General features: G+C 43.2%; 1 protein-coding gene across 1 annotated transcript in view; it reads left to right on the forward strand.

The window, feature by feature from the left end:
- LOC306706668 (receptor-type tyrosine-protein phosphatase mu) overlaps window positions 1-18,350 on the forward strand; it is a gene marked incomplete at both ends in the record, with an annotated part of 143,969 nt that overhangs the window by 111,683 nt on the left and 13,936 nt on the right. Inside the window, 5 exons of the mRNA XM_079173821.1 lie at window positions 1,514-1,707; window positions 5,947-6,034; window positions 7,010-7,086; window positions 11,628-11,664; window positions 17,647-17,744. Coding sequence (XP_079029947.1) covers window positions 1,514-1,707; window positions 5,947-6,034; window positions 7,010-7,086; window positions 11,628-11,664; window positions 17,647-17,744 — 494 coding nt within the window. The remainder of the gene's footprint in view (window positions 1-1,513; window positions 1,708-5,946; window positions 6,035-7,009; window positions 7,087-11,627; window positions 11,665-17,646; window positions 17,745-18,350) is intronic.

Consider the following 18,350-nt stretch of genomic DNA (forward strand, 5'->3'; position numbering starts at 1 on the left):
AGCTTGTTCTTAAGACGACCAGTATTTCACCATTAATTTCTCCCTTGAAATCCATTACTTCCTTGTTTTGTTCTTTTACTTTTGTCTTGCACTGTTGAAATTGCCCCATCCATCCACTCAACATCCCCCCTTGACTAGGCTTTCTACCTAGGCAGTTTGGACTGAGAAGGCATGTGATTTTGCCCTATAGCATAGCTCTAAAACACTCTACTGTAACAGGTTCTCATGCTGTATTGTTGCTTATCCCCTCTCTCCTCTCTTCTCCTCTCTTTCTCTTTACATACGTAACCTCTTATTTATCTGCTATCTAAAAAGTGCCCATTAATGGTAAGTTTTCCCAAGTGGGCCCTGGGTTTGGGGGAAGGAGGTGGTGTTTACTCAGAAAGCAAGCCAAAAGTGAGAGGCTGCTTCTGACATGGACATTACAACATGTATTGCATGACCAGTGGACATGTTAGCATCTCACCACCCTCCACACCATGCCACCAAGCCACCATTAGCTTAGCATGGTCAAAGTACGTACAGTGCCCCATGGCAACATCACCCCATGCATTTTCCTCCCATCTCCGCTCCCCTCCTGTTTATTATTATTTATTTTTTAGGTTTCATTTTTTAGTTTCATTTTTCGGGGGACGAACGGGTGGCAGGGGTTGAATCCTCGCTGTGTCTGTGTGATGCTTCTGACGGTGCCTGCTGCGACATTGCTCACTGTGGCCCACCGCACCCACTCACATCCTCCTCCTCCATGTTTCTGGACACCCTCCATCGTCCGCTGGCTCCCCACAGCATCTGTGCCTCATGTCTGCCACTGACTGGATTACAGTATGAAAGTGCTGGAATGGACTCTGACTCTCAATATGAGCTGCAGCCCAAACCAGCATACTGCACTACCAGTAACAAAAAAAAAAGTTGTCATTTTACAGCTCTTCACGCAGATTTTTACAACTGCTCTATACTGTTTCTTGCAGTTGAGGGCCGCTGACTCCTTTTATTCTGACAGTAGCCATATTAAATGCTAATAGTGTAAGTGCTATCCTTTAAAAGGCCTCGTATATTAACGGCTATATGCTGTCTGACAGCAGGCCTGTAATATTACATTTTTTCCAGCCACACACTGAGACAGATGGACCTGAACCTTCCCACCACATGACTCATCCTATTACTCAATGATGTTGTGTTGTTGTGACCATCCATAACAAACAGATTACTAGTTGAAAGTTGTTTGTCAATCTGGAGGGTGGTGACATAATGCTTAACAGTAAATGAGATAATGTGCCATCTGTTAATGGGGACAATTGTAACTGAGATATGAAATGGTAGAAGAGGGACAACACACAGGCAACAAAACTCCGCTTTATGTGCCGTTTAACTCGTAAAATACCGCTGTCATTTACTGCTTCAAGCATTATGTCACCCGTATGTATCTGATAACATACTGATTTATCATGCAATGCTGGCTCCAACCTCTCTGTCCTGACCTCATCTGGCCTGTCCCTGTTTTTGTGTCCCACAGATGAGAGCCAGAACATGGGCAGCGACACCAGCAGCCTGGTGCAGTCGCACACCCACTCGCTGAGGAAGCGGGAGCCGGTCGACGTGCCGTACCAGACGGGTCAGCTGCACCCGGCGATCCGCGTGGCCGACCTCCTCCAGCACATCACCCAGATGAAGTGCGCCGAGGGCTACGGCTTCAAGGAGGAGTACGAGGTAGGACGTAACCCAGCTGTCATCCCCCCGGCCATACAGGTTGCAAACACAAATAAAGCCTGTTGATCGACTTGTAACTTCTCCACGGAGATTCTTTAGTGGAAATGTTTTATCAGTCTAATCCGAGGCTTCATCCGTGTCCCGTGTCTCTCATGTCACTGTCTCTCTCTTTCTGTCTGTCTCTCTCTGTTTTGCACGGCGCAGCAGAACTGTTTTGTTTATCCCCAGATGCACTTTTATGATAAATTGTTAATGTACCCCGTCTCTGCGTGTTTACGGTGTGATTCGTTTTGTTGTTCATCTGTTCCTTGTTGTTTGCAGCGAGCGCTGTGCACTGTGTGCCGCTGTCCCAGTTCCCCTCAGAGACTCAGCTGTAGACCAACGTGAAATGCAACCCCCGCCGCCCCACACACACACACACACACACCCACACACACACACACACACACACTCACACAAAAGTGAAAGGAACAGCTAGCTATGTGTTAGCCATGTCCCCTCCTCCATTTGAATCAGGGCCGCCTGCTGCTCTCTTAAGGCTGTTGTCACACTACAGCGTTCCTAATCTGACACCAAAACAAAAGATCTTGTCCCAGATGAGCATCACTCTCATTTCCTCTCATTAGCGCAGGAGGCTGGCAGGGCTTGGCGGCACTCCAGCCTCCTCGCCATCCCTCAGCACCACACCAGCAGGCCTCATCTCACCCTGTTGCCGTGCTGTAACAGACTGGCTTCAAGCTATACTTTTAACATCCGCCTTTTGAAATATCTCATCTATATCACTCCTGTCTTTCTATCTGACATCCCACTGACCCTTTTAACTGGTAGTATTTCCACTTTTTTTATTCTTTCATCTTCTGTTTTTCTTTATTGCCTTCTCCCATCTCACCTTCTCATTTTTTTTGTTACTTTCATTACATCTTTTTCTTCACCCAGTGAATGTATTCCCTTTACCTGTCTTTTGCTTCAACTCTTTTTCAGTAATTTTCTGATTTACTCCTCCCGCGTTCTTTCCTTGCTTCCCTCACGTCATCCCGCTCAATGCTTAGTTCTTACTATGTGCGAGCCAGATTTATCAGTAATTAACTCCCCACTTCCCCCTCATGACTGCAGAATTAAATAATGCAGCCTCCCATTGCTACCTGCAGCATCAGATCATTGAAGGGCTGGAGTGCTATGGGCTGCCCTCCGGGCCTTATCCATTATGGATAAAGGTGTTTTGGGTTCACGCGGCCGGCATCGCATGGATGCAGTCGATCAAAAGGAAGCAACGCCACAACTGATTGGACCCCCGTCCCCTTACCCTGTTGTCACCTAGCTGTCCTCAGCCTGTTGCAACAACAAAAGGCCTGTAGGATGCTTAGAGTGTGTAATGGAGCTCATTCTCACTTGGCTAGAGCGATTCATTTGTATGTTGTGTTCCGCCGCTGTCTTCTTCATATCAATCTGTCTTAAGGTTAATGCCCTTTTTAACCGTTTATTATTGATGATGAGATTGGAGCCCAGTGCACCACTAAACCTGTTGACTTACACTGTACTATATCTCTCTCTGACCCATGCTTCTTGTTATTCTGTACGTTAACTTTGGATCAGATAAACGAGGTAAGCCAATACTTTTGGTTATTTGTGAGTTTTTTTAAATTTGTAGATGATATCACAAACCTGACTGATGGATGGTGCTTGTTGGCTATTTTGAAGGACCTGTGAGATGACATCATCTCGCATTTATGATCTAGTCTGAAAAGGGCATTTACCAACAGAAGCTATGTAAAGTTAGCAAAACATTTGATAGTCCGCAGATGATAAATTGTGTAAGATAGTAACTTTTTTTTTTACTTTACAATGTCACTGTCAAATGTTTTTTCCATGATCAGAATCTTTTAGATCTATAAATGCTCCATAACTTAATTCTAATATTTCTTTATAAAGCTTTTTCAAAAGCATACCACTCCAGCGCCATGTAAAAAAAGAAAAGAGCAAGAATAATGAAATGTAAAATGAAATATTTTGGAAGAGAACATAACTCCCACCAGCAATTACAGACATTGTACTAGTTAATTACAAATGTAGGTGTGGGTCTACAAATTCATTAGTCTGTTTTATTATCACATAACCGAACCCACCAAATCCCAAAGTTAATTTACAATTTGGACCAATCAGGTGATTGACTGGTAATTGTAAAACACCATGAAAAAGGGACACTGCACGTTTCACACTTTATGTTGTTTACTTTCCAAAAGCTTTACAAAGCCATGTTTGATAGAAACGTTAACTAAGTATTTGCATGTCCAAACTCTTCTGCACGTTGGCGCACATGTTTGAGTTAGTGAACCGCAAGCGTAAAAGAGGTTTCATCTGCTTTATAAATGTTATGTTGTCAATGTATTTCACTTGTTCTCAGCTTGTTTTATGGGAATGTGTTGCATCCAGCCTACTGTGAGCAATCCTATAGGCTCCAACCACAAATGAACACTAGTCAGTTTGAATGAGTCTCCTTTTCTCACACAGTGAATGATGAATTCAGAAGCAACTCACAAAACAATTCTGCTTATTTCTGTTACCATCCTTTTCTATTTTAGTTTTTGCTTTCCAATCGTGTGTATTCTATGTCAAGTGCTCTGCTGTCGCTATACTGTATGTAGGTGTTCCCATGGTGATTGTTTGCAGAGAAAGTATTGTGCTTTTCACTCACTGTAAGTGGTTACGGTCCGAGCAGTGCTGGGACTGGAGTACAGCAGGTAGCCTGTAATTAAAAACATACCAATTTGGATCTGGGCCAATGGGAATAATTTGAGGATGGTGAAAAACTACCAGCAGATGCACTAAAATGAAGTACAACACCAACCTTTACCACAAAATAGTTTTTTACAGGTGGAGCCTGCAGTTTCAATCACTGTCTAAAGAATTTTAGGCAGACAGTATTCCCAGTCTGGGTATATAGCCTTTTAATTGAAAGCCTTCATATAATCTCTACCTCATGGGACACTTAACTACTTTATCACCATCATTTATGTTTTTATGAATTCAGGCTCTAAACAGCCTGAGGAATGAGACAATAACATCGGAGACAGGCAGGGTCACTCAGTTTCGGCGAGAACTATTATAAAGTTGGCAGTTAACGCCTTTCGGCTTGAAGATGATTTGTCTTCAGATGCTTGATGTTAGACCTGTATCCTTCAGAGTGACAGAGAGAACGACATTGGCCCACGCGCTTACTCAAGACGTACTGCCACAGGAGGAGAGGCCTAAATAATCCATCTCTGAGACATGCTTCCATCCTCACTGGAAGGATGGGACATATTTTTAGCATATTAAAGCTGTTTCTCAGTGGAATCACTAATCCTCTAGACTTAATATAGGAATGTGTCCTTGTATGGTATCTGAAAGGCCTTTTATTTGCGAGACAAATGGCCTGCTGCCTGCCGTATAGCACTGAGATGAATGAAACTATCAAGTCCTGGAACACTGACGATTGAAGACAATGCCCCATTGCTCTCTCAGACTGGCTAGGCACGATAAAAGAAGCTCTCCAAACAATCTGTTTAACCTCCGATAAATGCTTCCGAATCTTTACTTTCAGATAGTCTGCATTCTAATGTATTTGCAGACTTTTTAAATGTGCATTAGCCGCCTATTTTAAAGCCAGAACAATAACATGTTTTTGTCCAGGCTAGTCTGCTTGGAGCCAGCCCCGCCCGTCCCTGCCGAACAGCGGTGGACTGGCAGTGGAGACGTATTTTCATAATTTGGCTTAATTGTGCCTGGTGTGCCATCAGAATGGAAATCTCCCCAGCGAGAGATGATAAATATTTCATGAGGGTAATCTGAGCGGCGCAGTTTTGATCTGCAGACGATGAGCTGGCTTTATTTTTCCCTGCGACGCACTGATTGAGTCCTTCACAAGAGGCAGACAGACAGACAGACAGACGCTGCGGTGGCTCCGCCCGGCACAGGGGGAGAGGTTTGAGCGTGACACCCGCCGCTTCTGCCCTAATGGCACTAGCTGTTTGACACAGCTCCCCAGGATCCACCACCCTCTCAGTGTTTCATGTCTAATAATGATGTGAATATATCTCTCCCCGTGTCTTCCTTTCTGTTGCCAATGTTCCCTTTCCCTTTTTTTTTGTGGAGCTGAAAGAGGAAGAGTGTGTTCTTTAGCCTGGTTATCATTTAGAGTGCTCACACATGACACCATATTTCATCTCCCCCCTCTCTGTTCTCTGTTTTCTGTCTTTTCAGAGCTTTTTTGAAGGACAGTCTGCGCCATGGGACTCTGCCAAGAAGGATGAGAACCGCATGAAGAACCGATATGGGAATATTATTGCATGTGTGTACAAAGCACCTCCTGAGCGCTCATGAATTTTTGTGTGCCGTTCCCATTCTTCTGGCTGATTTATTGGCCAGGCTTGTGACTCTGGATAACTATAAGCTGCTCAAACAGAGTTTTATTATCAGCCAACAAGAGCAGCTTTGACCTTTCCAATCTACTTTTTTATTCATCTTCCTGCAGTGTCTTTTCAGTTATGAGAAATAAGCCTTTCAGCATAATGGCACATAACATGCCTCTGCAATGTTCATAGAAATGTATGAATTTGATTTCACAATTTGCTTATATTGCCTTTCCAAACTTGAGAACATTTGCTAATTAGCGCTGATTGGACAGTTCATTTTCGCCTTCTTTAATCAATGCTGTCACGGGAAAAAAGCTTGAATACAATTACTTTAAAGTTACATTTCTTAACTTCGAACTGCAAATAATGTACGGAAGATACAATTGCAGCAAATTCCATTTCTTTGAAAATGAACAGAATCTAGAGTCAAGGCTGCATTGTTTTCATTTCATTGATGTGTCTGACTTAAATGCATGTTCTTATTCAAAATAATTGTATTATAGTGTCTGCGTGATGTTCTCACTGCTGACCTTATTAACCATTAATTGATGGTTAATAAGCGCAAACCCATTGAGCAAGTTTCAAATAGCTAAAATCAATGAGTTCCCAAAAAATTATTTGATTTATACTTTATGCTCCTAATTTCATATCATCAAGGTTTTAAACCGACAGCAGCATCATTGTGTTTGCCGTACAGGCTCAGTCACATGACATTAGCCATGTTGCATTCCTATCACTCTGTTTTCATTTGCGCCACAGCATGATGCCAGTCTAGTCGCTCCTCCATCACCACTTCCTGTTCCTCTCTTTTACTATCCGTCTCTTTGTCCCTCTCGCGCTTCTCTTCTCCTGGTGCCCTCGTTAATATGATTAATTCAACGCTGGTTTCTTCCTCTCTGCCTCTCTTCCAGATGATCACTCCCGTGTCAGGCTGCAGGCCCTGGAGGGGGAACAGAGCTCCGATTACATTAATGCAAATTACGTTGATGTAAGTACACACACCAGCCAGTGCCACCAACGCAAAGGTCACTGCGCTTCCTCTCGGGGAGAGAGAGGGCGCTGGTGCCGCCGTTGCAGGGGGCCTGAGGGACAAAGCGGCCCCTACTGCCTGCCCATCACATAAGTACACACATACAGACAGAAACAGTCACACACACACACACACACACTGCCTTTATATTCAACTTTAGAGGGCTGCTGTATCACTCTATTCGTTGGATATATTAAGAGGAATGAAGATCAGAGGCTGACAGCGCTGGGAGAGAAAAAAGGCAAACCAGCACACAGGGGATACTGAGGTTATAGTTTTGGACTTTGCTTTGAACAACAGCATGAACACGTTGTGAAAACCAAAACTGAGAAGGAAAGGAGGAGAAAGTCCATGGATGATTAATAAGCAAAGTTATGATGATGGATAAACGTGAAAAAAGAATACAAGATACACAAAGAGAGCCCAATATGGTGCCTTTAATGTCACAAATTGAATTGCATATACAGAAATGGGCCTAAAATAATAATGCTGGATTTAAGTCTGTCAACTTATATCCATTAAGTGAAATATTCAACAATTTCTCATTCCTAAATGAGGTCATTTGTCTTTGCTTTCCATAACAGACAATATTGCTGTCACAAAATTCATGATTCATGTGAACATTTTCTGATTTGCTGCCTCTGTAGTCAAGGTTTGGTTACGTTTTGTGGATCGTGGTCAAGGAGACATATTATGCTCATTTTCAGGTTTATTCTTGCATTATGGGTTTCTACTAGAACATGGTTACATGCTTTATACATGTACATGGGCTTGTGTGCATATCTTTGATACTTTAACCGTACATATTCACTTCAGCACTTAGACGTGCTTTAGAAAAAAAGACATGAAAATCTTAGTTTTGCACCTTTAAATTTTGCAGTGTAAAAAGTCTTAGTACACTAACCACCCACATCGATCTCAACTCCCTAAGATGTTTCGTTGCACAAAAACAAAGTCGCCTAACTGCAGCCTTTGCTTATGCAAGTGGTCATCTTCATTGTTACGTCTGGTCACTTTAAACATTTGAACAAGCAACCGGTGTCGCCATTTTCTGGTGGCGGTCTTGAGAAATTGCAGCCTCACTTTGCTTCACATCCTTATGAGATGGCTGCCTTCTTCTCTACCGTTAAGACACTGAAAAACCTTCACGCAACAGACTAGTGAATCAAAGCAGATGCAGTAGCTATCTACAGAGGTTTTGGTATAAGTCGTACCACAGGAGAGTACTTGCAGCACAGCACTTACATGCACTCAAGTGACTAAGCATACCTTTACAGTAAGTAAAAGTCATTAAAAAGTGGCGTGAGACATGCCTTTCGTTGAAAACAGATCCAACCCACTTAACTCACACAATACAGAACCTCCTGATCTGACCTGATTTGCTGTTGATAGCAGTGTTAATAGCAGGATGTGACCAATCACAGCAGCTCACTGGCCTCTTTGAGGCAGATGCTTCCGCTTCATGTGTAATAGCCTGGTGATGTACCTGACTCTCTAAGTGGTTTTCTGCTCAGGAGAGAACTCTCACTCCGTCTCCCATCTTCTCTTCCCCCGCCCCTCTAATGTGGTAATTTGTAATCTCTTGTTACGCCTTCAAACATAAATTCATAATGCAAGGTGTGCCAAGGCAAATGCAGGGGGCTTAAATTATTTACCTTTCCCACTATTCAGTTTATGGCCCATTATGGTGCGAAAGGGGCGCTGCGGAGAAGACTCTCACAATAGAGAGGGCCCCATTATAAGATAAGAATACACGCATATTAAAGAGGGCTATGATTGAAAAGGATTTCCACTGCACTGCCAGCTTCATTGAAAAAGTACTTAGTAGAAATGCAGGCAGATGGGTAATGATGTTTTTGCTCTTCAGAAAGCTTTTTAACCCATCTAGAAGCTTGTCCTGCCCAATAAACTCTTATGTGTAGAACATTTCCCACAGTGTTTGTTATTGTGCTCTATTATACCGCCGATTATTTCAAGTCATGTACGAGTAAGCGGAGCCAGTGGGGTATGTCTCTTTTTTTTCTGCAGCTGATTGAGTATTTTCATAAGCATCTAGGAGGCAGGAAACATATTGTTATAGCCTTTTGTCTGCAGAGTCGCGTTTGTGTGCACATAGGGCAAACACGGGTTTGGTGGGGTTGTGTAGAGTTCACTCGAATAATGCAGTGATGAAACTTCTTTACAGTTTCATTTTCGTTTAACATAACAACCGTTTTATAACGTATCGGCAAAATGTTCACCATCATCACATTTTACGCGGTTTTCACTGCAACAGCTACTCCTGACAACTGAAGCAGGATCAATGTAGATATAAATACGCACGGTGTAAATTTTGACACGGAGCCGTCTACAACAGCAGTTCCCCCCATATAGCTGGGGTAGGCAGTATGTTTTTGCCATCATTGGCAGAAAATCTAGCCAATGAAGGGAGACTTGGGCCAATCACAGATCATTTCTGACAGAAGATGTTCCTATTGGTTGTTCTACAAATTTAGATGTGCGTGCATGTCCCCTCTGAGGGCGGTAGCGTGATTCAACGGCAGAATATCCTGCATGAAAGGTTGCTATTCCAGCATTGCCAACAACTGACACAACAAGAACAGGGAGACATTGGTGTGACATTATCGATGAAGCTTTTCAAACACGGAGAGAAAGTGTTGCTAATAGATTCACTTTTAGTCATCAATTTGTATGTAATCCACATAGTATGCAAAGCGACAAAGTCTGCGTATGGAGGTGATGGGGGTGGATGAATGGGTCCAAAAAAACACCCAGGAAACTACTCTCCTTGTCCTGTGTGAAATTAGAAGTGGACGATGACTAATTTGTCATATAAATGCAGTTGCGCATTAACAACAAAATTGTAATAAATTACCAGAAAGCATGCTGACACACAATATATCTGGGGCTTACACTGCCCCTGAGGGTCGAGGGGGTCAGGGCAGTTTCTCACGTTGCCCTTTTAGATACCCAGCCTTGCTCTCCCATATGACTTAGGTATCGCATAAAGATGTTACGCTTGAACATAGCAGAGGCAGCATTTACTCTGTTATATTTTACCAAGTTGTATTTGGCAAAGGAAGATGTATTTTGTACTGTAGGTGATGGGGTTGGTACCCCCGATTTGCAAAAGTGTGCTCTCTAATGATATTCGGGCAAAAAAAAAAAAAAAGAAATCATGCCCACAAGCTAAAACATTTCATGCTGCATATTTTAGACATCCTACAGGCCACTTTTACTGGAAAAAAATGAATGTAAATGTAATAATTTTTACGAGCAATGCAGCAAAATACAAAGAGCATAACACATATTTAATTCCCCTTTAGTAATTTACACATCCCTGGAAACAAAGCTTGTTCAATTAATAATTTCAACATGGACATTTCTGTGTTTATCTCTTTGTGTTGATCATGAAGAAACACTCTTATGTACCTAATGTAACATGCTTCTAAAAAAGCCGCGAGTCCAATTATAGTAAGCTCTACTCACCTGACAGTCACTGTCAGGGCCCTTCTTTCTTCCTGTCTCTCCCCCTCTAATCCGACGGTGTTCTGGGCCTCCACTTTACTTGACAGAACTTACATGAAAGCACAAACAAATCTCCTCCTCAGTCCAGAGATAAAGAAGTCATTAAAAATGGAGGACAGTTGAATGAGCTGAAAGAGCCCTGTGGATGAGAGAGAGAGAGAGTGAGGAAAATATCCTTTGTGTCTTTCTCCCTTCATTGGAGGAGCGTTAATCACAGTCCAAGTTAAATTGAATATGAGTGAGATAAGCAGAGCAGCAGGGGTGGGAGGAACGGGGGGGGGGAGACAATCAAGAGGAGGCAGGGCTGGGGAAGAGCCTTTAAGTCCTAATGTTTTGTTTCCTGCCTCATATCTCTGGAGAGAAGACAAGGAATTGGACAAATAAAACTTGAAGGGATTAGAGTAATCCCTGAGACCAGGGGCCTATTGTGAAGATCAGTGCTGTTAGTTGTATCTTGGGGATTATCAACACTTTGGCTGCTTACTCCAGAGGTGTGCTGCATATATAATTTGTGATGGAGAGTGTTTATGCATCTTGTATCCAGAGCAGCATCCATCACTGGCTCTCAGTCGTTACCCCACTCAGTCAGATATTGAGCCAAAGGAGTGAATAGGTGTACAGTAGCAAGCAGCCAGACTGTGCACAGTGTTTCTTGAAAGCGGCATACACATTTTTTTAAACGATTCCTCTAAAGGTGGATCAACAGTGAAGTCATTTTCTTTTTGCTACAGAAACGTGACATCTGAAACTGTTAACTGGCGTTCCATTCAGTATACATCTATTCTGATCAGTGGTGTATGTAAAGTGTGCTGTTTGTGTGGTAGAAATAAACCTGAGTTTGCATGCAAAGGTCATCCTACATATCAAAGACAGCGTGTGTTTTCTGAGAGAGACGGCTTCATGACAGCTGGTCTGCTACGAGTAGAAAGAAAGTAAAGTGACTCTTTTTCCCACTTTTTGTCTGTTTTCAGGGCTACCACAGGCCAAATCACTACATCGCCACTCAAGGTAAGAATAAAACTTTCTAAAATATTGCGAGGCACTCTGGGTTGGAATGAGTGGGCGGTGAGAGTTTAAGGCTGTCTTGTTTGTTTGGGGGGGATGAATGTGTGCAGGTGTTCAGGAATATCTCTCCGAACATCCCCATAGTTGTTTACATACGCTCTTGCAAACTCCTCTTTGATGCTCAGTCAAGTGTGTGTTCAGGGAATCTGGTACTGCTCAGTGCACACACACACACACATGCCGACACACACTTACGGACCTCTGAGCAAGCAGAACAGCACGCTTTCTCTCTCTGTCTCTTCCCTCTTTCCTTCCATCGGTGGTGTGGGAGCCATTAATCAGGCAGTCTGAGAGAAAGCTGAATAAATAAATGGATTAGCTGACATGTACAGGCACATTTTGTCACTGTGTTAATCTGCCCGGCAGATTCGCAGGACGAGGAGCACTTACCGTGACCCCAGAGGTTAAGTCTGATTGATGGTTAATTGTTATGAATTTTGCGTCAAGAGCCTCACTCCCACACAACGGGGCTGCGTGCATGGGGATTTTGCATACCACTTTGGAGAGGGAAAAAAAAAAACAGTGGAGGGAAGGGAAAAAAAAAAGAAAAGAAGAGGCGGTTTTGCGAAGAGGCCTTAATGGATTCACAATCTGCTTTGGCGGAGCTGGGAGTTGCATAATTACCTGTTTATTAGTGCATTGCCTCTCTTCCTCAGTGTCTCAATTAAAACAACCCTCTGTTTGCTCTTACTTCGGAAAGAGACGGCATACCAATCAGGCAGTGGCCACTCGGTTTGTACGGCCGCCTGTATGCACAGCGCCTGCTTTATACTGACCACCGCGTTAAACACTCAAAACTAAGCCACCTGTCAAGCGCCAGCTCTCTGCTGAGCGGGGCTTCAGTTTACGAAAACAAGCCACTTTAACGGGCGCGTTCGCTTCTGAAAGGGTTTCAGCTGGATTATTGTGACTTCTATAACTGTCCTGTAGTCATTAAAAGCATTCCATATGTCATTTAAAAATATGCATATGGGGCTCAACAGTCGAAGAAGCCCTCGAAGAAGATGAAAAGCTTGAGAAGCCAAACGTGTTTCCATTCAAATGAATTAGCCCCTGTTTTCTCATTGAGCTTGCATAATAAGTCCTCATTTTCCAACAACAGTATCGCAAGCACTGTGTAGAGCCATCCAGTACAAAAGAGGGGAGGTGCGTGTGTGTGTGTGTGTGTGTGTGTGTGTGGAAACATCTGTATTCTCTGGGAGAGCAGGCCCTTTTATAATTCATCATCAGCTCCGGCAGACTGACAGGAAGGAAGGCTCAGTCTGCTGACACTGAGGCAAAGAGCAGCCCGAGATGATAGGAGAGCCAGACACAGACGTGTCTCTCTCAGTCAGACAAACTGCATACTGTAGCACCTGAAAAGAGCACCTGGGCATTGGCACAGTTGCTGAAAAATGAGTCTCTCCCCCCAGTAAAGTTTTTCAGTGAGTGACACTTCCACTCAAGTCCACCGGGACCAGCGGTAGCTCGAAAAAAAAAAAAAAATGATGATACCCGCAATAGTGCTGGATAAGCTAAAAAATCATTGTCATAAATTGGTTGTGGGGGTGGTTGAGGATGTGCTTAATATGGCAGCCTTGTGGGATAACGTTGTCCCTGTTCTCTTATGCTATAAAGCACAATGACACTCATTAGTTGGGGGGTTTATTGATGAGTCCCTTTGCTCTGTCAAGGTGACGACTGCAGGTAGAACAGCTGTCATTCCATAAAAGCCTCATCACCCAAGCTCCGCTCCTCATTATGTAGGTCATTCTCTTATCCGGGGATTTTTTTGCTGCAGCAATACAGCAACTGGCTCTCAGAAAATTCACAGACACCAACTGCAGCGCACCTACTTAGCGGATTTGAGCAGGCGCACGCGGCTCGACCCTTCCCAGCTCGCCGCCCTGCTTCTGTCCATTTTTATGACCCGCGGATCGTTTAGATACCGATCAGACGTGAGCTTCCTCCCGGTCGAGACTGTGATTTGCACTGAAGCCGGGGTGCAAACGGCTCTGATAAGTCCCCGCTTCCTGCTGGTGATGTGGAAAATATTCATGACGCAGGAAAGGGTTCAATTTCATCAAACTTTTCCCCTCTGGTCTTCTCTGCTCCTCCCTACCCACCTTCACAAGCACCGAATGTCACCAGCAGCGCAAAAGTTTTATTATTTACAGGTTAACATCTCAAAGCCCAACGGGGGGGGGGGGTGAGAGATAAAAAGAGAGAGAGAGAGAGCAAATCAATGATAAGTCAGGGTACATTATGCCAAAGTCTGCAGCATGTAATATTAATGGGCAAGAGGGGAACGCAGCGCCTGCGTGTTTGTCTGTGTGAATGTATGCGCGCACGTCGATCGGGAGTTTTGCGGCATACCTGGCTGGGGGACTTCTGCAGCTGTCACACTCCTCATTTCTGAGGAGGAACAAACCTAGTCCCAAAACGCAACGTCGGCTGCAGCAGCAGCAGCAGCATTAGCTCTCTGACAGCTGGAAGTACTGGTGTTCTTCCTCTGTGAAGTGCCTCCTCCCAACTTCTCCAACTAGGTTCTGAAGAGCGGGGAGCTCTCAAAACAATTTATTTCCTAACCTGTGGCTCAAACCTTTAAGGATGCAAGCTTTTTTTTTGTCAGTGACTCACTTTTGTTTGTTTGAGGCATCTTTAAAATCAGTGCGTCTGCACATCTCCCATGTTCAAAGTCACACACTTTGTTCACCCAACCAACGACCAATGTTTTCTCACCATGTTTCTATTCACTTTCTGTTAGCTGTGGAATTTTAACGGATCACTTGCAGCAGAAGACACAACAACTTTTGGATTTCAAACAGATTTCAAATCAATATTTGTTTTTTTTTCAAGTAAGACCGGTAGAAACACAAGACCGTGAGCGTTCAATCTGACTTTCACAAAAAAAATTCTTGAATCTCTCCACGACTTCCACGTGAAAGCTGTTTGAGATCTGTTTGTTCTTATACACCGAATTATCAAGAGCCGTGTTCACTGCCTTACGACTGTCACCATCAGCGTCTTCTCCTCACCTATTCCCCGTCTCTTCGTCTATATGAAACACAAACTGGCTGGCTGAAGCTTGGCAGGAGCCTCTCATTGGATGATTTACCATATAATGCCAAGTGTTATTGTGTTACTGAAGTCCTACACACCAGCTGTCCTGCTTCTCAGTCTCCCTCTCCCAAACTTCTCAGCAGTGTGTATCCTCCCTCGGGGACAAGTGTAGGAGGCAGCAGAGTGGGTGGCTCAATCAGGTTGGGTAGATATTGGAGAGACTGGAAGTGACTGGAATTGGAGATTGAGGTCCTACAGTTACAATCGAGACGAACCACCTCCTGCGTACCAGAGGACGTGGGATTACAAATGGAAGGAGTTGAGGAGCTTTGTTCCAAATTTCTAGATATCCAATTGGGATGGAAATAAGTAAGCAGTTCTATTCTCAATTTTACAACAATGCAGCTATTATACTCTGCAAAATGTTCTTGTTTTCCAAAGGGTGACACATGAACAGGCTTGGCAGCAGAGACATGGTGTGGAGATGATGGTTCATTTTGAAGAAAGTCTCACAAATTTCATTTTACTCAGTTTGGGAAAATTGAATTGATTCAAACTCTGTCACATGAGGCTGTGCTTGAGTACAGTCGGAGGAGAGACGGCGAAGAACCGTTTAGGCACCGCAGAGAGCAAATCAAACATGGCTTGATCAATCAAGTCATTAAAATGGTGATGCCACTTTGTTGATGCCCTGAGGGAAAGTAGGTTGTTGCAGAAAATGTAAACCAATAAGGGCCACAAACACTACAATAATAGGAAAGGATGCTAGAGCTGCTGCAACTGGTGTCTAATAGCTTCTCTTGTAAGTTATCAAACAATTACATATGGTTGGTATGTAATAAAACCTTTATTTATTTATTTCTGGGGACATTTTGCCTCAATTTGATAGTTTGATTGTATAGAGATACAGACAGCAGATGAGGGGAGAAAGAGAGAGGGGTATGATAAGCGGGGGATTATTCATCCCGACTTTTTCTCGCCTGCCTCCACCTGTTTTCTAACAGGTTTCAAGGGCTTAAAGGTTAATGAATTTACTTACCACATAGATGACAAGGAAGACCAACTGTTATAGTTTCTCTGTGCCATGTCTTCGACTCTGTCTCTGTGCGTCTGCATAATTTGTCAAGTCTCCAGGTAATTTGGGCCAACGCAGGAGAATGCACAACTGCAGAGATTTGCATTCACTAATTAATTTGTCAGAAGTCTTTTTTTTTTTTTCTTTTTTTTCACTTAGTGCTTGATTAAAACTAATATTAATAATTTTAATTAACCAGAATTATAATTAAAATCCTATCAATCCACAATTATTGCTCAGTGAAGTTTTAAATATTGGAGGCATTCAATGGTTCGCTGCTCATTTATTTTGATGTTCACCAGACACGTTAGGGTCTGGTTCAGTGGAAAGGTTGGTGTTGAATAGATGAGGTGTAGTGGTAATTACTTTGAGCTTTGCCACAGTCTCACACACACACACACACACACACACGCACGCGCACACATAGGCACATAGGCCTTAGCCTCATCTTCAAATGTGTGATTTATTTCTACTCTCTTGTTTTCATTTTATATAAGCCCTCTGCTGTAGAGTAAGCACTTTGCTATAAATCTGTTGTAGGAAGCACTATAAATAAATTTGTTTTGACATGTTGTTCAATGCTCAATGCGAGGAGTGAAATGGAGGGAAAATGCTCTATAAACTGCATTGTTGCTGTAGCGCTGTAATACCTCCAAATCCCCTGTGTACATTATATTGTGTGCAGGTTGATCTGCTTCTCTGTCTGCCTGTGAAGACAGAGAGGGATGTGCTATTGCATGAGGTTGTGATCAAAAACCATGTCGCAACACAGCATATACATAAACTCAGTGAAGTGAATAAAACATACAATTTGTGTGTTTAAAGTAGAAATGAGTAATGCATTGAATCAAGCAAGATGTTACTGATAAGAATCGTGAGAATAACGGAGAGAGAGATACCCAGATAAAGAAGAAGAACGCTTTATACAATCAACATTTAACCACTCACCGTTCTGCCTGGCACCAAGTAGAACTGACTTCACAGACTTCTAGTACTAATTGGGTCCTGTTTTCTATGAATTGATTTATCGTTTATCGTTAGAAATCTTAATATTTCGGCATACAGTTAAAGCCAGCTCAATAAAGACATTATTTTACCTTTCCCATTGGACCAAAAAAACACTATTACCTACTAACATCTGGCTTTGTACTTTAGTTTGAAAGATTACATTCAGCAAAAATTCTACTGGTACATCTTCACTGCTTACTAACCCTGCGTTCTTGCGTGGCTTTGACGTGGAATGTGACAAACCAAAGGCATGCGCGTCTGCTGTCAGTGGTAAAGGAGTCTATCGCCCATTTTAGCAGGTTTTTTCTGTGTTTAAAAAAACAGAATATGCGCACTAATTTTGGTTGAAAAAAAAGTTAGCAGCACTTTTGGGATAAACTGGAACACTTAACTGTGAGCGAGGCTTAATCGCACAACATCATTGGCCGACCTCATTAATGCTTTCGTGGCCGAATGGGAGCAAGTCCCCGTAGCAGGTTTCAAAATCTTGTGGAAAGTCTTCTCAGTGGATTTAGATGTTCCAACGATGACGTATGGTTGTTATGTTCAGCTGACAACGTACTTTGTTTGGGTGTCCGCATACTTTTGGCCATCTACTGAATGTGTTGATGTGTTTGAAAAAAAAAAAAGCCTGTAGTGAAGAATAATCCAGGTGCAATGCACGACAGAGTATGCATCTTAAAACTCGAACCAGGATCTATAGAGAATGTGAAAAAGTGTGCATGTAATTCACTACCTCAAAAAATACTCATTTTTTCTCTCTCTCTCTCTCTCTCTCTCTCTCTCTCTCTCTCTCTCAGGCCCCATGCAGGAGACGGTATTCGACTTCTGGAGGATGGTCTGGCAGGAGAACACGGCAGCTATCGTCATGGTGACCAACCTGGTGGAAGTGGGCAGGGTGGGTATTAATTAGATGTTCGCTCTAACCGCAGATCTCAAAATAAGATCACGTTGCCCCCCAGTCGACTGACAGCCTGATTGTATCTCAAGGCAAACGGAGCCATCTTTTTTTAGTGCCTTTGTGTGTTTCGACATCAGTGCCCAGATGTTGCTGTGTGTGTGTGCGCGCGCGTGTGTGCATGCGTGTGTGTGTGTGTGTGTGTGTGTGTGTGTGTGTGTGTTATGGTGTGTGTGAGTGAGTGAGTGTGGGGCTTAGTGAGGCATGGGTCTCGCGTGCTGCCAGCTCTTTTTCCATCTATCTGATCAGTGAGAAGTGAGAAGAAACTGATTGATGGCCTTCATTACCAGGGAGGCATCCAGGCAACTGAGTACTCTTTCATCTGATTGGCTCTATAACGGGAGATTATACTCCGCTGTAGCCGCCAGCTCCTACTAGAAACGTCTCTTAATGTTGTCCTCATTGGATAAAAGGCGACTGGTATTGAGTGGTGAGGATAGTTCATAATGTTCAAACTAATGGTAGATCCTTGACTTTTTTTTTGTTCACTATAGCAAGTGATAGTCTGCCTCAAAAAAAAAAGCTACTCCAGTCCTAATTTGTTCC

The sequence above is a fragment of the Pholis gunnellus genome, assembly GCF_910591455.1.
Source record: "Pholis gunnellus genome assembly, chromosome: 14".
Taxonomy (NCBI): domain Eukaryota; kingdom Metazoa; phylum Chordata; class Actinopteri; order Perciformes; family Pholidae; genus Pholis; species Pholis gunnellus.